The 23,754-nt window shown below is 39.5% G+C and overlaps 1 protein-coding gene across 2 annotated transcripts in view; it reads left to right on the forward strand.

The window, feature by feature from the left end:
* The window catches only part of LOC120778076 (fringe glycosyltransferase), a 118,302-nt gene that overhangs the window by 20,375 nt on the left and 74,173 nt on the right, over positions 1–23,754 (forward strand). The window contains exon 2 of one of the 2 annotated variants that reach the window (XM_040109769.1): positions 9,671–10,291. In XM_040109769.1, coding sequence (XP_039965703.1) covers positions 9,671–10,291 — 621 coding nt within the window. Of the gene's footprint in view, positions 1–9,667; positions 10,292–23,754 lie in introns of both variants that reach the window. The other variant, XM_040109768.1, reaches the window with a different exon arrangement.

Below are 23,754 nucleotides of genomic sequence, written 5' to 3' on the forward strand. Positions count from 1 at the left end.
CTGGCCATTACGCTATCGGCGTCCATGCTTAAAGTAGAAAATCTTACCGGATATCAACTGCAAATCTGTATGGAAGAATGGAGACATCTCAACACTTTTTTTAAACACTTCGAAACCCACACTTTCAGATATCCCACCAAGCTGGTAGGAATAGATATTAATTGCCCAAGCAAATCTGTATTGGCCAAAATATCTTTTGCCGACTTATAAGATCGGATAAAGGAGTTACATTTTTATGACTTTACAACTGCAATATGTAGTCCAAGTGCGATCTACTCACCGTTATTTGGACAATAAGCCCTGGATTGTGGACTGATTGATTGAAAAGGAAGATTTAGCTTCAGTTTGCCTTTCGCATCGTCAGTACTTTCGTCTTTACAGCAAAATGGCAGCCACGGGAGCAAAACGACTTCATAAATGACGACACAATTGCAATTTAGGCGAACCAAGAAGTTTAAACAATTCGCTCGCACAATAAAATAGCCCACAGAAAATCTACTTTTACTTCCATTTAAGCAAAGGGAAAATTAGTAGCAATATGAAAAACTTTAGTTGGTTTATTGCTGACACGTTGGGACACCTGTCAACTTGACTGGTTACTAAGCAAGCCCTTGCTTCCACGAAGACATTACAGCGCTTCCGCTGACAGTGAAATATTTGTACTCGAGAAAAGCGGGAATTGAAGAAGTTGTTCCGCGAAACTAATATTTAGAGCGCCGCACTCAACGACACTTGGCACAAGCGAATGAGACATGGCGCAAAGAAGAACAAAACAAAGGAAAAGCTATTGCCATTTGCTCATTTGCTCTTGCGCTGTTATCGCCGTCGGAATTGTTGCCGTTGCTACTAAGTGTTGTTTACAACATTTACAAACAGCAACGTTTGCTCGGCTGAAACGAGACTGTAAACCCAACAGCAACAACAAGCAAGCAAAACGGTTTGCTCTCGTACATGAAAATTGCTGTTTTACATTGTTGTTATGGATTCTTTTGAAAACCTGAACACATACATGCTTATATGCCGAAGACATATGCTTATGTATTATGGCTTGTGTACATACTCATTTGGTGACTTGCTTGTATAATTATTGCGGCGCTGCAGTTTCGAATCGTTGGCGTTCCTACCTCGCCTCCATTCGTACCTTTTACGGGCGGCAGCTGCATGCCACCGCTCCAGCATCCGTAAACAAATAAGGAAGCTTGAATTTGTACAACATTCTGCGCGCGCCCCACTGCGTTCCCCTGCTCTGCCCGCGCTCTGCTTGCCGCCGGCTAGTCGAGCTCATTTGCTCGCTCCTACTCCGCCGTTTGCCGTCATCATACAGACAGCGCGACTTGTTTGCCTGTCTCTGACCATTGTCTTTCGCTTGTACTTGTGTTTATTAGCGTTTCAACTGTTATGTTTGTTGTTGTTGTTGTGCTTATTGTTTAGCTGAAATTTGTTTTTAACTTGTTGCGCAGCGGCAACTTTGCCATCAACACCGTTTTTTTTTGGCTTTTGTTTTGTTTTTTTTCTGTTGTTTGCTCTGCTGCTATTAGCTCAGCCAAGTGGTGTTGCCACCAATGACCGCCGTTGCTTGTTTACCGTCAAATGTATTACACAGCCAAACACACGCAACTGCTGACTGCAAATGGGTGCGCGTCCGTCCGCTGTCCATTACTTTTGAAAACGGCGCTTACAAGTTGCGCGCATCGCCTCCGGCCGCTGCCGCCAAAGCTCGACCTAAAAGCCGTTAATTAATGCTTCCTAAAAGTCAATTTTATTTGTGTTTCGTTTGGCTCTCCGCTGCCCATCGTCATGTTTCCGCATTGTTTACACTGCTCACTTTTCCTTTGAATTGCTGCGCGGCCATTGCACGTACAGTTATCTGGTGCTCCCAGCTAAACACCAGTAGTGCGACCAGTACACGTCCACACCTACCTGTGCACGGCAAGTTCGTCTGCTGTGTGAAAGTGTTAATGTTGCGGTAATAGAAAACTTTCAAGTGTCAACAATATGCTACTTCTGTGGCAACGTACACTTGTAACTACTTACGTAAATAGGAAAGTGCTCTACGTACTTTTATACATACATATGTACTATGTGTGTGTGTGTACATGTGTGATTATGTTGTGGGGTTAAGAACTGGTAAAACTGTCGCAACTGACTGGAATATTTAATTCTTGTTCTAATGTGTCTGAACCCACTAATCCATACATCCATTCAGACATACAGACATATGGTATATATGGTATAACAATTGAGTATGCCTGTATGCCTGATTTCGTGCGCAAACTTATTTTCTACTCTCTTCTTTAAATGCTTTAGTAGATGTTGTAGCTGGAACTGAAGACGCAAAAGTCAAATGGTAAACCATTTTTAGTCAAAAATCGAGATGCTTTCACTTTCCTGTGATTCCGCTTCGAACCTTCTTCATTGCTTCATATTGTGTATTTGTTCGATTATTTTTTTTTTTTAGAAATCATACTTTGTATATTTAAAAGTCTTAGGCAATTGACACGATCAAGCATGTCTAAAGAGATCCGTTTACGATAATCTTTTTGAAAAATCGCTCAGCTTTGTCGGAATGAGTCGAGTAAGAACACGTTTCATACCCAAAATATCCACCAAAATCATTTGAACGGACTCGCATGAGATGCCGAGCTCTCTTACCATCTCTCTAGCACGTGCCTGACCTCTTTAAACCACCATATCCTTCACTTTATCAATAATATCATTTTCATTTATTATAAAGATAAGGGTTTGCTTTTATATTTTCAAAACTTTCGGGCAAGTGATCGCTGCTGGCTGCTGGCTGCTGACTGCTCAAATAAATTCAAGCCGAGAATTCAAGCAATCGCGGCTGTATATCAGCAAGTATTCTCTTCCAACGCAAGGCAGCAGCAAGCGACTTCACCGAATACTACAAAAACTAGTCTAGCGGTGGTAAATTGAACTATCTGGGGGCCGCGTCACAGGCCCATGACGTTGGGAGGATCATATGCATGCTACTTTGAGCCCGCACCTGGCACCAAGTAATTACTGCCTGATCTTTTCTATGGCGAATGATTTTGCTGATGAAAAATTCGTCATAAGAGAAGCTTATGAAAATCATCTGTTCCAGTTTTTTTGCCATTTGGGACGAAGATTTCGATATGAGTGCCATTATGAGTTTTGAAGAATTCGGCATCAATTATTATCGAATATTATCGAACCAAACACCTTATATTTGACCTAAATCTCAGTAAATTTTATCTCTCCTGGTAAGATGCTGTAGTTTCTAATTTCTACTAAAAACAAACTTTGGTATCCTATCATGTAAGAAGGTCTATTGAAAGAGATCGGTTAACATTAAAAAGTATAGAGGAAATCAAAAATGCATTACTGTGTTTATACCCTGAATTCGGCATATTTAATAATATCCTGATAACATATATTATCCTACAATAGACCTTCTTACATGCTGTGGTACTAAGTTTGTAGTAAAGAAGACTATGTAGGTGTGTAACACTTAGCAGGAAACGTCGGATATCCTATACAATATAAATGGTATATTGATTCTCAGCTGAGTTGATTTAGTGTCTCAGTTTCTGAGTTAACGTTTGGAAATTTTGTACACGACTTTTCTTTTCAAGAAACTGCTCATTTGTCGGAACCGCCAATATCTGATTGCAAAAAATATAGCTGTTATATCAAGCAAAGTGAAGTTCTTGTATGCAAATTTGCTTTTATTTGTTGACTAACCATGCGATTCTGTAATGTGAGACAGCCTCAAGTCCCTAAATTGGAGATTTTAAGTTAGAGACAATTTTTGAGACTTGAGACGATTTTGCTATTCTGTAAGTGACAGTTACAAAATCTATTACATTTCATTATTCAGAGATGTTTTTACACTTGAATGAAAATAAATATGTCGATAAAAAATATTAAATTTTCTATAACATAGTCAAAAAACATATTTACCAATAAAAATATAAATATTTGTTTACTTTGTTTCATAATAATTACGAAATTTATGTAAAATTGATTTATTTTTAACCTTTTCATGCTTGAGCTGCTTACAAGAAAAACGAAAATCGATTAATATCTATGACGATCTCTATTCAGTATATTCAAAATAGCAGACAAGAGTTCTTTTTAGTTCTGTGACCTGCTAACTATAAGGTCTCAAATTTCAGGCAATGTTTTGAGATTAACGCTAGAGACTGTTTAGTGAATAGTAACTAGTCACAAATTGAGACTTTACCTCAAAATGTCTCAAATAGAGACTAGACACTGGTTAAATATAAATGTTTAACTTCTTTAATTGTAAGGGACATTTTAGCTTCGCTGCAGCCGGTTTTTTCATGGTATTTTGGTTACTTATGGGTTCGGCCTCGTATACCACACATGGGTGTGGCACTAGTGTGGAATGATTACCTCAGCTCATGAAAGTAATTCGCTAACAACCAACAAAACTATATTATAGTACATATAAATAAGTATGTGTCATATGCAAATATATGTAGACATGTACCAGGTACATATAAGCTGAGATAAAAATCTGTGTAGTCGCGTCAGCGGCCAGAGATGACAACGTGCGGCTCATACTAAACGGCGGTGGCACGTTTAATGTGCCGCTTACACAAAAATGGAGTTAATATTTGGAACACACGTTGCGTTTTGCGTTTTATGTGTAACAACTTTTAGAGAAATGCTGGCACAAAAGAATTAAACAATTAAGCGAGCGTACGTGTTGGAGCCATAAGTAGACGAAGGCTTGACACAGCCAACAATAAAGGCGATTATTTGTGCGATAAGGGAAAGTTGTACAATTTCAGTGTGGCTGGCAAAAGTTATAAAACCATAATTTATAAAATTGCAAATACACACACACAAACTTCTTACATATTTTTACATGAATCAGCGAACAAGTTTGAAGACATATATCATATCAGTGCTGTGCCCGTCTTTTCTCTTCATACCTACACAAAGCCATATAAGCAGTAACGCGCCTTTAAGAGTACCGAAACAAGCGCACTGCGGATGCGTGTGCGCGTTATTTACAAATTAAACAACAATTAAACAACAACACAATGCAATAACGCTGTTGTGTGAAGTGAGTGCTGAAGCGCTGCAAAGCAAATGAACCTGTTATCAGCAGAAATTAATCAAATGCTGCTGTTGTGTGCCACAAACACACACATACATACATACATACATACATATTTATGCATTTACTTGTTGTGCCTGTTGTTGTTGGATTTCACGTTGGATATCAGCAGTTGCTTGGCGGTCGCTGTCTTTGCCTTTGCTTATTCCGTGAATCGCGTTGCAACAACATCTGAGAAGCGATAAAAATGAAATGCGAGCGCGCTGTGCCTGCTTTGAAGAAGTGTAAACATGCCTTTAGCATATATGTACATATGTGTGTATATATGTATGTATATAATTGCATGTATGCTTACACAAGTTGAGTACCTTTTGATGCATGTACCTTTGTGGCGTTTGTTTACTCTCCTCGTTATCACTTATTGTGATGTTTTATGTTTCAGACAGGGTTTGTCTTGAGTGGGTCAAGCGCTTACTTAGATAAAACATACATACCTAGTATCTCATTGCGAGGGCTAGTAAACTCATATATGACTCCCATACACATAAATATGTACATATACATATGTATACTGTATATTGTAAAGTAATTGCTGCATATTCATTGCGCATGCGTGCGCTTTCGTAGAAGATTCTTATCAACTGCCCACAAAAGTGCAGATAAACTAATGAGTATGCGTCCTTTACGTATGCCTCAAGAAAACAAATCATAAACAAAGCAATAGCCATAAAGCAATTAGTGAATTCAAAGTACATTATCTTCTATCAATAGATATGCCCACAAATACATACATTCATACATAAAAACTAACATAAAACAAAGAACAAAGATATGGTAGGCATATTCGAGCACTTTCTTTCCATTCAGCCATTCAGCTCTTCTATATTTTCTAGAAGAAGCTCGCGTCGCTACAGAACCACTTTAACAATAATCTGGTCTTTTTTTTGTTTCCAAAGGGGGAAACTTCCATAGATGCTGATACTTAGTAGTATGCTGTATCCATGATTCGTACTGCTCCCTAAAGTTGCACCTCATTCGGAACACGCCTAATAAGTATTATCTTACTAAATTGGACTTGCGGCACAATGCGCCTACTTACTAAACCCTTAACTCCGTCATCTATAGCTTTGTGGAAAGGCCCTGCGAGACCGCCACTAAGCATTACATCGCTGGGCCAGCAGCTGAGTCTATTTTCTCACGTCATTGGCTCGCTATTCGCGGATGTAGCTTCTCTCTTTCTTTATTTTTGGCTCTTATTAGCTCTTGCAGTATCAGAGATGTCGTCCTCTCCATGGTATACCATATTTGTGTCGTTTGCTGCATATAAGGCACTATATTATCAGGTATTATTCGGCCTGCCACTTCCATCTCCAGATCCTGCCGCTCTGTCGTAAATATCGGACAGTAGAAATATATATGCTCCGCATTTTGGATACGGCTACCATAGAAAGAGCAAGTAACTCCATTGCCATGACCGTACCTATGCAGGTACTCTCTCAAACATATGTATGTGTCCTGTTAGAAACTGCGTCGTTAAAAGTCTATATCGTCGTGCTTTCGTTCCACACATTCTTGTACTTTTCCGTTTAATCGGTACGTCCATCTTCCCTTTGTTGCTGTGTCCTAACGATTTTCCCATTCCTGGAGACTGACTTGTCTTTCCTTTTTACGCTCTGCCACTATTAGCTTCCTGTATATAATTTTGCTTTTGTCATACAGGGTTTGTCCGGAAAGTAATAGGTTTGAGTCGATTTAAAAAAAAAATTATTGAACTAAATCGTTATAATTCTTTAAAAACATTGAAAATAGGCTCCTTCTGTGTTGATGCAGCGCTGCCAGCGCGATTTCCAATCATCCCCGAAGACATTCTCCGGAATAGCCTTGAGAGCCGAGGTGTATGCTGCTTCGATCCTCTCTGTCGTCTTAAAATGTTTGCTTTTCATCGGCCTTTTCCGGCAAGGAAACTAAAAAAGTCCGGGAGAGGACACATCTGGCTTGTAGGGCGGATGCAGAAGCGTTGGCATACCGACCTTGGTTAGGTAGCTGTTCACGAGAAAGGCGGTGTAAGTCGGGGCGTTGTCGCGCTGCAACTCGATTATCCTTCGAGTCTCTTGAGGACTTCCATGTAAAACTTGGCGTTGACGGTTTGTGCAGAAAAAACAAATTCATGGTGGACAATGCCTTTGATGTCAAAAAATACAATAAGCATCGTTTTCATTTTGGATTTTTCTTCCCTTTTTGGGCGAGGAGACGGCGGCGTGGGCCACTCGGAAGATTGCCTCTTGCAACTAGCTAGCCGCTCGTTCGTTAGCTACGAATACCCTCTACCGAATCCGAATCCAATCGTTGCTCCGACGCTCCGAAGTACAGTCGCGGCGGAAGAAAATCTCTCCTATTACTTTTCGGACAAACCCTGTAGATCCTCTTAAGTTCTCGAGTCATTATGTCTGGCGGCATTATTCCAGATATATTACCAGCGACTTCATGAGACATCGCTCGGAATGCCACAATAGTTCTAGTTGTGCTTAGCCGTAACACTGATTTGGCCATTCTTGCATATTAAGATCCGGACTTTGTAGCTGAATCTCGCGTCCATCATTAAACCAAGGTACTTTAGTGCTTATTGTGTTGTTATCATATGTCCGTCAATATTTATGGAGATATTCTCGTTTGAGCCAATGTTTGATTTTTGGTATAGTCTCACTACATACATAGATTCTGAATTTGGTGGACTTCTTTGAGTACTGTAGTTACCGCTATATCATCGGCGTATCCGATAATCTGTACTTCTTTAGGCAGCGTTTTTCATATCGAGCGTTATGACTACGCAGTAGTCTTTGTTGCCCTGCATCAACCCATCTCCTTCTATGGCATTCTTCTATCAATAGATATGCATAACGAAATACCTATGAGCTTCTTAATTGCATCAACAGTCGAGCGTTTTTTGCGGAAGCAAAATAGTCTGGTTTGCGCAATCCGGTTTAGACATGACCTGTATTTTCATACGTCCAAGCCAAGCAACTACCAACATCGGACCACAATAGCATATATTTGTCATACAAACTGAACGAGTGTTCAAGTTTTTGTAAGGAAAGCTTTTTTTCCTTTTCAAATTTGGCACAGATCATTGTCTTATACAATAATGTAATCTCCAAAGGAATTGTTTAGATCGGATCACCAGAGCAGATAGTTGTCATACAAACTGATCTATCGGAATCAAGTTTTGTATAGAAAATTTTTTTATTGGACGAAATGTCTTCGTGAAATTTGGCATGGCTTATTACACAAGGCAACGATAATATACCCGAAAAAATTGTTCAAATCGGACGACTGTACCTGTAGCTTATAGCTATCATATAAACTGAACGATCAAAATGAAGTTCATAACGACGATTTGATCTGATATGATTTTGATTTGATGTGATTTGAATATAACCAGTGCTCCTCTAACAGCATCTTAGACTGATTTCGCTAGATTATGTAGTTAGTAAATTTGGGAGCTTTAGACTATTATCTCCTATCGCCCTCATGCTTCTTTCACCTCGAAACCTTTCATATTTACATAAGGTGATTGCCATTTAGAGTAGAGTACAGATAGAATTTTTTTATTTTTAAAAATTTAGAACATGTATAGAGAAAAATCAGCTTAATTTAAGAAATTTAACTTCAAGATAGTTTAGAGCATAGCGTATTGCATTATATTTCCCACAAAAAACAAATTCAACCTAACAATTGGAGCGATTTTTTATGATTTCAAATGGAAATGACTTGCGCCAGTTCAAATAGGATATAAAAGCGTGTAAATGTGTGGTTGTGCATAGAAGATTACATGGCCACAGAGCTGAGTGATTCCGTGAACGAACTGTCAGTGCGCATGTCTCATGGCGACAATGGTAATAAAACAAAAGCAACATCAATCTCGAGTTGCACAACACACACTTTCTTGACGAACAAGGCATGCACCACATACACACATCCAGGCATTCACAATTAAATATGTATGTCGCATTTGTGTCAACGAACGACTATCTGCGCCTAAGATCTTCCGCTTGCAGCCTGGCAGAGCCATGCAATGCGCATGCGTGTGGGTTTTAGGAATCGTGTATGACTAGGTAAACGCACATGAAAGCAAATGCATGAGCGACTGAGTGCGTATCCATTTAGACCTATATAAATAAACGCGTAAGTATATATGTATGTACATGTAGGTATGTCCGTGCGGATATGCACTTCTGTATGTTTTTGTTTGTTTAGCTAGTGCTGTTGAGCACGACGCGATATGCATCTTTGTTAAGTGGCGCGGAGGCGTTGAGTTGTGCTTCTGGCTTCTGGAGAGGGATTCTGCTTCTACGAAATAAATTAAAATCGTGAATAACCAGAAAGCCAGAAGTTCTGTTGCTCTAGCCGGCAGTGCTCACTTGAATTATCAGCTAAAGAGGCGGCCTACACGCAGCCCACATTTCCAGCCACACTCATGCATATACCCATAACTGTACACACATATGTATGTTTATGGTATATACATAATTTACAGCAGCCTCAGCACTTAATAGCATCATTTAATTCTTCAAATTTTGATTTTCTTGGTTTTTACAGCAGCTGCCGACGCAAAAGCACTACATAGTTGAGACACAAACCTCTCCTGCCGCTGCAGCTCAGACCCAGTCCTCCACCACCAGCAGATCAGTAGCGTCCGCGCAGCAAACCTCGGTTCACACCAAACCGCTACGAAATTTGAAAAGCCCACAACAACAAAAGCTCAAATTATTGGACGAACAAAAGCAACATGAGCTGAAACAGCAACGCAAACTGCTGAAGAATCTGCCAAAATCTGCGCTGCACTTAAAACAGCCCGCTCATCAAACGGTAAACGCGCAGTCGGCGGTAGCACCTGCACCACCGCCATTCGTCCCGTCTCAGGCAGCTCCGCATACACAAACATCGTACATCATTCGCAAGGACATAAAAAGTTTCAATTTCTCCGACATCGAAATCAACGAGGAAGACGCGACGGCGGCGGCGCGGCTGGACGACTTGGCGCGTCGCAGTCGCAACGGTGAACTACTGCACGATCTGTGGCAGCGCGCCGTTACGGCAACGCCACAGCCGCCGATCACTGAACTCGATGACATTTTCATTAGCGTCAAGACAACGAAAAATTATCACGACACTCGTTTGGCGCTGATCATCAAGACGTGGTTCCAATTGGCGCGCGATCAGGTGAGTGCGAATGCGATTGTGAGACCAACTTGCTTGGCGCACATAAATATGTATATCTAATGTACAGGTACAATGTTAGTTAGTTAGGCACGAAGGCAAATAGTAGCCTGTGTTCAATGAGATCGGCATGATCGGTTGGCGAATGCTTTGCTGGCGGAGGATGGCACCTAATTGCTGCCATTTAACTGTTGGGAAAATCACAACAAAGCTGCGGCTTGTGATGGCTAATTATGACCGAGTCTTTGCTTATTGTCGACACGAAGTTCGGGTCAATTTTGAGGCGTTAATGAGGTTAAAGTACTTAATGGGCCGAAATGCGCGTTGATCGTGGCTGGAAATGCAGATATTGATTTGTCAAAGCGTACGTAGGTACTATGTGGCCTAAAAAAACAGCTATGCATATAGACGCAGTTCGATAGTATTTAAAAAAACTGAGATAACCGTCTAACTGGTTATCTACATTTTTTTATGGCGGGTTTGCTTAGGGGATCAGGACCAATGCTTAACTCTTTCTCCTAACTTGCGAAGATAGATTTTTTTTTTATGTCAAGCTTCACTTTCGCTAACTACAAGCATTTTTCGACGAAAGTCATTTGTTTCCACTTAAAAACTGGGCTCACAGACAATTACAGAGTTTATAAGTGTTGGAAAACAGATAACCATTTAAACTGTTCTAGAAAGTATTATCTAGCTATCGCAAACAACAGTTTGTATTATCGAATACTATCAATCTTTTTTATAGACGGTTGAATTTTGAAAATCAGGAAATTATTCAAAAACGGTTGTGTTTATTACATATTTTCAATTTTTTGAGCTTGAATACTTTGAATATAAACAGGGATTCATTTCGAGATTCTCTACTTTTTATGGAAATGTTTATTATCATTCGAAATAATATTCTTCGGCATATATTTTGAGAAGAAGTAACCGCGGCTACATTTCAGATGGTCCATCCGTTGAGTCCAATTTTCAATGACTCGTTCGAGCATTTAGACTGATAACTGGCGAATGATACGTGTGATGTTTTGCTCCAAGACCTAAATCGAAGCGGGAATGTCCGCAAAAGCATTAGATTTTGCACATCCCCACAGAAAAAAGTCTAACGGTGTGATATCGCACGATCTTGGTGGCACATCGACTGGCCCAAAACGTGAAATTATCTGCTCTCCTATGTGTTCTGTCAAAAAATCCATTGATTTATTCGATGCATCGAAAGTGGCGCAGTCTTATTGAAACTGCATCTTGTATCACTTAAGGTTGCTCTTCATCCCAAATTCAGCAATTTTGCTTGTTTGTATACTCATTGAGCCAGAATGGGTCTCAACGCTGGACAAAATTTGGCTAGAAAACGTGGGATTTTCTTGCAAATTTTCCGGAGCTTATCGAGCGACGCGATGTGGCTTGGGAAGGTCGAGCGATTTCAGTTCTTGCACAAGCTGTATTTTGTGTGCTTTCAATTTAAGGTTTCGACGCAAAATGCGCCAAGTCGGTCCATGCGTTAGTCCGATTCTCCACGGTCTTCGAGTACACTCTCGGCTATGGTTGCCATATTTTCTTTATTGCGTGCTGAACGTGGTCTATTCGAGCGAATATTCTAATATAATGCATGCTGGGTCTCAGATGGGTGATGATGTTGCGAATAGTACACTCAGTAGACCGATTATGTTGACCATAAGTTGACCAAAGCACGCGAGACACAATCCTTACAGAACATGCTACCTTGCAATCTGAATATTGGAATCAAGTCTTTATATGGAAAATTTTTTTATTTGTCGAAAAATTTTAAGCGATGCTGCCAAATACTCCAAACTCTACCCAAATTTTAAAGTCAGGGTTGTAACCTGCGTTTTCAAGTAAACCTATATCTAGAGCCTTCCGTAAATAGCAATTATGTTTCAGTATTCTACGCAAGCAAACATAACGAAAACTATAATTCAAATGTGTCCGATAAATGGGTGTAAAATAAAGGGGAAAAGCATTTTTTTGTGTGTGAGACAAATCATTTTTCAGTACAGGCTCTTAAATAATACAATTAAAAAGCTGGCTTCGATTTTCCAAACTCTGGAGAGTAGCGAGTTGAACAAATTATACCAGATCTTCAAACAAACGGGGATAACCCTGCGCTAGCATTAATATACATAAATGTAAGTCTTCTGACTTCTTTTCACATGTAATTTTTCTGACAAGAGAGCAAAAGCGATCAGGGAAATGGCGAATCGAAGGCAGCTAATGTTTACTATAAAAGCTGATTGAAACGCCGTGCATTTATATGTTAAGAATGCTTACAAGAATGTAAAATATATGTACATACATACATCGTATATACCAACGTGTATATGAAGATATGTTAGAACAGATGCGCATAGTTGCATTGAACTTTATGAACTAGTAAATATTTGTTAGCAACGCTTTCCCTCAGTTTCCCACGCAAACAGCGATTTAAATTGGTTAAGGGTGCGTTCTGACGTTCCGTTCAGTTCAAGCACTTCAGGGGAGCGAAATTCTCACAGACAATCGAAGGATATTCATACGAGGAAAAATCGAGGCATCTTCCAAAGAGAAGAACAAACACAAGTTGTCAACGAAAATGCGTACCGCACTGACATATCTTAAGCGCCCGCTTGTGACTCCGTGCACACACGCTCAAATACAGTTACATTTAATGCAGATAAATGTCAAAAGGGGAGAATTGTCACACCACAAAAGCATATGGTGCCACATTTCTTCCACGCATGCAACTGTTGCGCCTCAATTACAGATTGAGTTGCATAGCCTATGCACACGCACACACAATCGTTCATATATGTAGTACATACGTATGTGTTTGTATGTATGTTACACTTGTGTTTAATGCGTTTTGCTATGTAAATATTTACTCGAACGGCCGCTAAGCAATCGCTCGGAAAATGAGGGGAAACGCATTATTGTCGGTGCAGCGATATGCAACAGATGCACCCGGCTATATTTGATTTATGCAGTGGGAAGCACAATACCGCTGCACTTAATTAAATTTCAATAAGAAAGCAGAGAAATAAAAAGACACCCTGCCGCACAATCTACACACTTTTCAATATCACTTCTTCTGTTGTTGTTGTTGTTTATATGCTAATGTATTCAATTGTGCCACTTTTCGTGTCTTCCAAAGCCAATTAATGACTGTTGCTTCTCAAAGCAACGACCGTTGCGAAGACATTAATATGGATTTTGTATTGAAAGATTTGTGTATTTGCTTTCGAATTGAATTGTTTTTGTATATAATTGTATGTGTGGCGTTGAGGGTTTCAAAGAGACTATTTATAAGCTCATTAGCAAAACAAATTCGATCTAAATGGCGATAAAATTCATTATGCAAATAAGTGAAGCTGGATTCTCGGAAGCTTTATGGTTGTAAGACTCATTTTGCTTTCGAGACACCACCAATCGACTTACAGACGTTGATAAAAATATATTTATGAGATACAAAGCGTTTATTTATTGATAAAAAATACAATTAGTTAAATTTTGAAACATTTTGCTAACGATTTCATTAAATATAAAGTGCGATTTTTAGGTACATATGTATGTGGGTTGCAATAATCAATACTTTTTTCGGTGTTGGTTCTTTTCGACAGCTGTTACGTGACTGAAAGTCAGGCTGGTTTGCCATTTTATAAAGAATAAGGTCCACGACAAGATGGCCATCTATCGCGATTTTCACCGGAAAAATTTTTTCAGCGATGAAACTCACTTTAGTTTGAAGAGCAACGATGGATCGACCTCGCATCACATTTACTCTAGTCGATAACGTGCATCCTCGGAGACTGCGTAGAATCATGAAGACGCTATCACTTCTGTGGAGCAGAGCATCGAAGTAGCACCGAATGAGTCCATCCGCCATCGCGTGCGCCAATTGAAGTTCTGCCTATCTACTTTATAAAAGACTTTGCGGATCTTGGTTTGCTGGCTTACAAAATTCAAGACGTATAAGAAGTGAAGCCGAACGACTATCGAGAGCATCGCACGTTTACTGAATGCACCCAAAACGAGGTTGGCCAGCGATCTCGATTTTCATAATGAAGTTTTGTCCCGCGACGGAACTCACCATTGGATGAGAATAGAATAAACAAAGTTGTAACATTTGAATTGATTATAATGCATAAACCATTTTCGAGACTCCATCACATTCTCAAAAGGTCATTGTTTGGCGTGCTCTATAGGCAGAGAGAACCATTGGTACATATTTCTTCAAAAATGAAGCGATAATGTTACAGTCTATGAGGAACATTATCCAAAGACTGATTTATAACTTTACCGCGACTAAATTAGCGGGTGTTGATGGGGACGACCTTTGGTTCCAACAGGATGGCGCTATATGCCAAGCAGCCAACGAAACAGTACTATTGGTGAGCGTATCGTCTCGCGTCGTGGGACTGTGACTTGGCCCCTAACATCGTGCGATTTAACACTGCTGGTCGACTTTTTGTGGAGTTTTGTGAAGTCGCTTGTCTAAGCAGACAACACTCGAGTCAACTGACGCCTTGGAAGATAATATTCGGCAGGAATTTATTCGAGTAAGTTCAATTGCCGAAAATCTTTTTTAAAACATAATAGCAAACCTCATTAAGGAAACTATTTTCGTTGTCAAATATGGGTTTAATTCGTAATCGAGTTGATGAATCGGTTTCTCGAAAATATGAATCTTAACGGAGAGGAAATTTCAGTCTTGAGTCAGCAGCTTGAAGTACAACTTGTGTAATTTTGACTGTAATTTCACGATTGAATCTAGCTATAACCTCGTTGCATAACTTTGTAATCGAACAAATGAATAAGTTTGGCTGGAATGACAGAACTCTTTTCAGTGAACATTCATCTGCTTTGACATTCTCCTTCTTCGGTCTTTTGACTTGTCCCTAATGCCAACCTACTTATCAAAATATTCTTCGAGAGATTCCCTTGTTAGCCGTTCCTGGTTCGCTGTGATACACACACTTGCTTGTTGTTGTTGTAGTAGCAGAATTCTGCCGAGTCGATAGTCCTTGGTCGGAAAAAAATCACGGTCCGTTCCGTCTGCATAGACCTAACTGTCGTGGGAACGTGTTGTTGTTGTAGCGGCAGAGTTCTGTCGAGTTTACAGCTCTTAGCCGCATGCGATTTTCGTTTGCAGTTGTTTTGTTTGTATTTATTGAGACAGGTTCATGGCAGCATTACGGTATTAAATGAAAGTGGTGTTGCCAGATTATCAAAATTAAATAAGCCTTTTATGTCTTTTGTATTCCAACAAACTTTTTTTTTAATTCTATCACAATGATTTCCCAAATGTTTCCGGTTTGTGCACCGGATTCCCCAAATTTAATTTCAATGACTTAATATTTTTATGTAAAGTAGTTTTCTCGAAATTTCAAAGATTGAGCAACGAGAAACCCCGCTTCAACGCTTGCCAAAGGATGTTTGCTCCCTACGCGTCGTCCTTTGCGGGTATGCTAGTGCATAGACAATAAACTTAACGTAGTGTAATGAAAGTGTCAATGAGCAGAGGGAATTTCACCGTTTCGAGGATAAATGCCCGAGCGGAAAATATATGCAGACTCACGCATTTGCTTGGTTTGTTGGATGTATTTATTTGTTTACTGCTTATTTGCGTTGTCGCATTGCATTCATGGTATTTATTTATCACTATTGTTGTTGGCGTTGTTGTTGTTGCGTGTTGTCGTGGCAAGAATTAAAATCGACGAGCAACGTGGCCGAGACAAGCATTTATGCTTTTATAGAAAAGTGCGGATAAACAGTGACAACAACTCATATTTTAGACGCACATAAACGGCTTGGCAAATGGCAAATAAACGTGATGAGCACGTTCGCCAAAGGCAGCCGCACACAAACACACACACTGACGCACAGCCATACCGGCATTTGCTGCTAAATGGTTGCGACGGCATTGGTTGCTACGCTGCTGTTGGCCGCTTTATTGTTTTAGTTGCTGTTGCTATGTTGGCCGAGCAAGTGATGACAGTCGAGGCGCAACAACAATGAAAACAACCATGAAAACAACCAACGGCAACGGGCGACGAGTCAAAATAAACATTACTTTGAGGTTTCTGCTTGCGCCGCTTTCCACCGCTGCACCGTTGCTCATAAGTAACCTCTGCTTTTGTAGTCATACCTCGGTGTATACAAATATACGCCGCAGTCATACAAACGCATTTGTCTTTTCTTTGATTTGTGCTCGCCTTGGGTTCCTGGCGGATTCGCCACGCTGATTTCCACGGCATTCTCTGGCGGTGCCAATGTTGCACGTCTATTTCGATGTGTGTGCGGCGTGTTGACAAAGTACCGCAGGTTACAAAGGAAAAGCGCTGCGCTGCGGTGTGGAGCGGCAGCGGCCAGTGTGGCAATGAAATAAAAATATTTTCCTGCTTTTGCGGTGCGTGTTTGCGCATTGAATATCAATAAAGCGTTGGCCACGAGAAAAATACGACTAATGGATTGGCTGAGTTGGATGGCGTTGGCCAATGCATAATTTTGATTTGAATTTCGTTTCAGGTGCATACCGACATGCATACATATATATTATACACACATACATACATGCACACATACCTACACACAAACATACATGTACATATACATATATACACACATACACACATACATTCATAAGTGTATTGCTTGCAACAAGCAATATTAATTGTCTGTCTCTATATGGATTCATGATCGCGCAATCAAATACACGTCTATTTGTGTGTGTGTGTTTCACAAGCAATATTTGTAATCAAACGCGCTGTAACTTGACGCTAATTTGCACAGAGATGCACATATGCAAACAAACATACTCTTATGTGTGTAAATAAAGATCGGTTTGGTCCAACGCAGCTGTGTTTACCGCGTTTCAGAATGTTGCATGAAACTCTATTTCGGCAGGTGCATCATAATTGCTTGCCGTGCCTGCCGTGTAGGCAATTATTTGATAGTCCAATTTCGTTGAGATACATACTACACTTTTCTAATCAGCACTGTGTTCCGTCATGCCATAAAAATCCTTCGGTATTCAGCAAACGCACAGCGTCTAAAAGTGAAACGAACAGCAATTTAAGTGCCAATCGTTAGCGAGACCATTGCGAGCAGCGAAGAAAATGGCCAGAGCCACCATGTAAGTGCAAGTAGGAGCAATTTTCGCCAACTAAGGAGCTCGTAAATCGTTCGGCCATTTAAAGTGGAACGATGAAGCGGCGACGGTCCATAAATTGTGCGATTTACTACTGCCATGGCGATAGCCACTATAGGTGCGCATGCGTCGAATGCCTGTGTGGACTATCACCTATGCATCTATGATATATGTATGTTATGTTATATATGTAGTATGTAGTATATATAGATACCACTGTATGATATGATATGTAGTATGTAATTATATGAAACCATTGCAAGTTTGGAGTGCATCAACGCTGCTTCTATATACATATCTATGCACATGCATAGTCGTATATGTATTACACATATGTACATAGTATGTATATACATACTCTTTATTACATACATACATATATACTTTTCAATACATTTTTATGCACAATAAAGTATTTCGTTCGACTTGATTGCACCGCTTCTCATCGATATCCACCAATTTGCACAACTCGATCTACTTCTGCATGCATTGCGTAGTTTTGCAATTGTTTGGTTGTTGTTCCTGCCGTTGCTGAGTCGCTGCCATCAAAGTTGCAGACAATTTCTTCTATAATTTTTCTATCTTCCATTATGGTGTCGAACATCTCCTTGGTCTTTGTCTGTCACCATAGCGTTCCCGCTGCCATCTTTGGTGACAACGACACGGCACCAGCAAGAAAAGTAGGAAAAAAAAAAAACAAGATGAAAAGACGTTAACTTCGACTGCGCTGAAGTTATGATACCCTTCACAAATTCAAGTTTTCACTTGATTTTGTTTGGCCAGATTGTATGGCAGCTATATGCTATAGTGCTTCGATTTCAACGATTTCTCTGGAGCTTGTACTGTTGTTGTCGAAAATTGTCCATGCCAAAGTTCGTGAAGATAGCTCGCCAAATGAAGAAGTTTTCCATACAAGCACTTGATTCCGTTCGTTCAGTTTGTATGGCAGCTATAACCTATAGTAGTCCGAATTGAACTATTTCTTCGGAAATCATACCTTTGCTTAAAATAATAATCTGTGCCAAATCTTATGTAGCTATCTCGTCAAATAAAGAAATTTTCCATGGAAACACTCGATCATGATGCTTTAGTTTGTATGACAGCTACATACTTATATGCTAAAGTGGTCCTACATCGACAATTCCTAGCTTCTTATTGAGGGGAAATCGATATCTCAGACACTTAGGGACAAGTTCGAGTATATACAGGCAAAAAGACAGACGGGCTTGGCTAAATCGACTCAGCTCGTCATACTGATCATTTATATACTCGTATAACAGATGATCTAAGTAGATGTACTATTTCCAGTTGCCTTTTTATGCCATGTTAATTTATTTTTTCGGTATTATTTGTCATTTCGTCATGGAAAGACTTACACCTTCATTATTTGGTAATATTCGACCGAATAGACCACGTCCAGCACACAGTGCTAAGAATATACACGAAGACGAAGGAAAAAGTTTATGCGGACAGTTCCGCTGTTGAGGGTATAAAAATATTGTTTTTCACATTAGGTATACGGAACTAACGATAGACAGTGTATTGCTGACAATTTTTATATAAATGTTGCAGGAGATTTTTTTCGGAAAACTGGGCTTCATTGAGCTGAGTGATTTAATATGTATAAAGTACGCTCTTTTCAAAATACGTTTTTAAACTTGGAATTTTTCCACCTGCAAATGGAGGCTTAGAAAAAAATCCCAGAGAGGTTGTCTCCTGAGATTCCAGTCGCGGAATGAGTTGCCTCCGATCTCCCTATCTCCGAACTCATATACTTCATATAAGCAATAAATAGTCTATAAACTCCGAATGTGTAAACTAATAGCAACTTCGAGCAAATTCTAGGAAAATAGCTTAACTGTAAGTATACAGTGGAAAATTCTAGGTGTGCTCATTTGCTGTATATTTCAACAGCCGTAGCCAACTTCGCCTATATTTTTCAGATGAGCCGGAGCTTGTAAAACTGATAACAAGGACGTCTAAACTATACAGATGAGCTGAGGCTTAGCAAAGCGTCCTCAGTATCATTTATTTCGATAAATAAGATAAATATCCTCATCTCTGCGAAATTGGTTCTATTGTCCTCTTCAGTAAATAAATAATATATCTAAAATGCTTCATGAACTTCCAAAAGCTTCAGAATATTTTAACCCCTTTCAGCATGCAAAAAGTCACTAACAAATAGGCTCCTAACATTATCTTCCTTCTTCTATATCTAGAAATTTGAGACCCTCTTTGATAATTTTTATACAAATTTTCTGCCTTCATGTGCCACCGTACCCATGCCGAATATGACTAAATTGTTATTGGTCGTTAGTTGGTGGTGATGCCGTTGATTGCTGTGTTGAGCGAGTGAGCTTTGCTTGTCAGTCCTTGTCGGTGGACAAGCGGTGGACAAGCACTTCGTGGAGTTTTCAATTATCTAGGTTTCAATTTATTTGCATTCAATGTGGTAAACGTTAAAATGGAACTATCGCCTCTCCTTAGGCGCTTTAGTTAACTGTGGCACTGCTGTATGACGAAAATATACAGTTAGCGGTGACTGAAGTAGTGTAAAAGTAATTTTATAACTTTTATATTATTACCATATACAAACATACATACATATGTATTTGTGTATAAATTGCACTTGTTGCCTTGTTTATTAGTCGTTTGTTAGTTAAACAAAGTGCTCAAAGCGCTCAAAGTTAAAATTTATGCCGTCAGTTAACTATGTACCTACATATGTATATATGTATGTATATGATTATATGTACGATTATAAATTATTTAAAAAATAGTAAATAAATTTCACTGAATTTAGAGTCATTTAAATAATTATTAAGGACTTTTGCCGATGTTTTTTTTGCAGACATTATAATATTATTTTCTAAAGCAGCTTGAATAGTTTGTATAAACACTGGTTATGAGATGCAACCAACATACATATTATATTATATAAAGCAACTGGTGTATAGTTAGCGGTCTACTAGCCATTACTGACTTTTATTTAAAGATTTTCAATGGATTCACCCCGCAAAATAATGGACATTTGCCTGTACCTTTATTTTTAATAAAAGCTTTCACTGTTTGAGGCATATTATGTAAACAATTCCTTATCATTATATATTTTTAAATCTGGATCAATTAGCCATACATCCTCTATGTTATACTTCTATTTAAGGAACGCCCAACAATTTTTGATGGGGTTTAGGGCGGGTGAATTGCCCGCCCAGGGTAATATATCGATATGCAAGTAGTGAAGGAATTCAGTCGTTCGTCGGGAGGTGTGCCAAGTATTGCTCACTATTTATCGTTCCTTCAGCAAAATAAATTGGTCCTTGGACCGTTCACCGATATGCAGCTCCAAATCATTTCACTGGGGGTATTTTTTACGGTTTTTTGAGTGCAGTTCTCTGCATAACGTTCACATGGTCTGCGTCGCAGAAACTGAATGGCTTCTGTCACTGCTTCTAGCTGGCATTCGTCGCTAAAGATAAAGAGCCTCACTACTTTACGCCGAATGCCTTTAGACATTTTCCTATTTTGGGCAGCATTTTGCCGCTTACTTGTGCGAGCAACGGCGCCATTTTGAGCTTGGGCACAATTTTCGCTACCTGAGTAACAATAGCTGCACTCACTCACTGCAATTGTTTTTTTATTTCTATATAGGATGCACTATTTTTTTTTAAGTGCAGCAATAGTACTTCGGGTTTCCCATCACATCATACATTTCTTATAGCACAAAGGGTATAAAAATGTCGTCATCTTGATTCTGTTCTATCAGTTTGTTTGGCACCCATATGAAATAGTAGTCCGACCTGGCGAATTTCTTCGGAGATTTGACTATTGTTGTAGGCAATAATCTGAGCCATTTTTCGTCAAGATATCTCGCCAAATAATAAAGTTTTCCCAACAAGAACCTGATTTTAAAAGATCAGTTGGTATGACAGGTATAGGATATAGTGATCCGATCTGCTCATATTTTTCTTAAATTGTAATACTTCTCTGGGCAAAAATCTATACCTAATGTCTTGAAGATATTTTTTTATAAATAAAAGAGATTTCCATACAAGGACTGGATTTTGGTAGATCAGTTATTATATCTGCTTTATGCAATAGTGATCCGATATTGGCGGTACTGGCAATTTTTTGAGGAAAGGACCTATACAAACTTTCAGATCGATAGCTCAAAAACTGAGGGACTAGTTCGCATATATACAAATAGATGGGCATGACTAAACTGTTGTGACTAGTTAAAATCTTAACGTAGAACTTGGACGAAGGAAAACAAAACTGAAAATTAAATTTTTTTTTTGAAAACTTAAGCGAAAATTTCTCGACACTTTTTTTCAAATAGTTGTAATCGGAAAAACCCTTCGTCTAGGTCTTTAAAAATTGTATCTAAAAGACTTGTGTAAAATTCTATTAAGATCAGTTAAATATTAGTTCTCGACAAATCTTGCCAACCGATTTCTCACGTTTCGTGTTTAAAGACGGCGCACTTAGCCTAGCTAGGTTCGAGGGCACAAGTTCTCAAGGCTATATCTTTGAAACTATTACTGGGATCAACTTGAAAATTGAGAACAATATTCTAGAGATGTTTTATAGTTTAATAAGATCGAAAATCGCTTTTTTAAACACGTAAATCCATGTTACCCCACCCTAAAGATTACATGTCACATTATTTAATGCACATAGTAACACCTGATTTGCATTAAAAATTTACTTTCATCATACTATAACTATAATTAGTTGTTCTATAGAGACAATAGTATACTTATAATAAAACCGAACTTCAAATTATGCGACCACTGAAGTAAACTTTTCAAAGCTTTCCATATCATAGCTTACTTTTAAACAAAATTATAAATTAAATTATTTGCAGTCAGTCTTTTAGCTTTCGAACGCAGGCAATCGACAACCACACAATGCCACCATTTTCAAATACCCAAGGGCTGCATCAAATCCTTTCCCTTATGGTGTGTGCTGCAGCGTCGCGTCCAAATCGCAGCAATTGAAGTGCTGCGAGCAGCCGCCGTCAAAGTGCCGCCTTTCTTTCTGCGATCTCGTTAAGACGAATTAAATGTGGCTATGGCTTTGAGGTGAATTTTAAGCAGCACGGGGACCCAGTTAGACTACGCCAGCCACACTGCGCTCGCCCCAAGTGACCAGCTGCTTAACAATGTCGAAAAAGAAAATTGAAAACGAAAAGAAAACTCGCAGGAAAACCAAGCTAAGCGACAACGCCAAGGCGGTTACATTTGGAAAGAATTGATTCGAAAGTATTTAGAGTAGTGAAGTAGAAACGCTTACCAAGGAGCATACATACATACACTAAACCACGACAGCAATATGAATATCGGCAACGGCACAAATGCACACACATATTTATGTAAATATAACAGTATGTAGGAATATGCACGTATGCAAGGCAGCCAAGAGGAGTAGCAAACAATATGCCGTCTGTCAGCTTATGGATTTATTGCGCATGCGCGCCAAACTCGCGCAAATGTACCAACAAAAACCGTTTGCATCTGCAGAATGTGTGGTAAATGCCAAAAGTAATAACAACAAAAATACTTGACTGCAACGAATGGCTTTCTCTTACTTCTATACCGTTGGCACTCTTTTGCCACCATATGTACACAAACACATGCACATGCTTGCAACGCCATCGTAGATTTGGTGGTATGGGCGAGTGCGGCTACAGTAGTCCTTGCGGCAATTGTGCACATTCACCATTTCCGTCTTTAAGCCAATTTGATTTTGTTTTACCATAAATTTGCATTTCGTCATACGTTCAGGCGCTGGCAGGCCGTAAGCACACACACATGCACACACATATGCCACAGTCTCATATGGCCAATTGAATGTGAAGGTTCGCTAGTGCATATGTGTTGCTTTAAGAGGCCTCCAACATGGCTGGCAGTTGCAAATATTGTTGGCTTTATGTCCATATTTATGTTGTTGCTGTTACACACATACATACATACAAACGTATTGACTGCAGGCGACTGTTGGCTGCCGCTGGAGCGCACATAAATTACCATTTGACATGATCATTTGTTCAAAATCGGTCGGTTGGTTGGACGCTTCATTGGCCGGGCGTTCGGTTGGGGCCTCCTGCGTCGGTCACCGCCTGGCGTGGGTTGGTTTCACCGATGACAGCCGCCAATATTTGCCTTGCTATTGTTTTTCATGTATTTCCACAGCAATGTCTATTTGAATTCACTCACGTTGGCATACTTAGTCGTACTGCTACTTACACAGGCATAAATGTATGCATTTAAATAGTGGGTTGCCTGCGAAGTTTGCTCGAATAAGCTAATTATTAATGTAA

Source organism: Bactrocera tryoni, chromosome 5, assembly GCF_016617805.1.
Source record: "Bactrocera tryoni isolate S06 chromosome 5, CSIRO_BtryS06_freeze2, whole genome shotgun sequence".
Lineage (NCBI taxonomy): Eukaryota > Metazoa > Arthropoda > Insecta > Diptera > Tephritidae > Bactrocera > Bactrocera tryoni.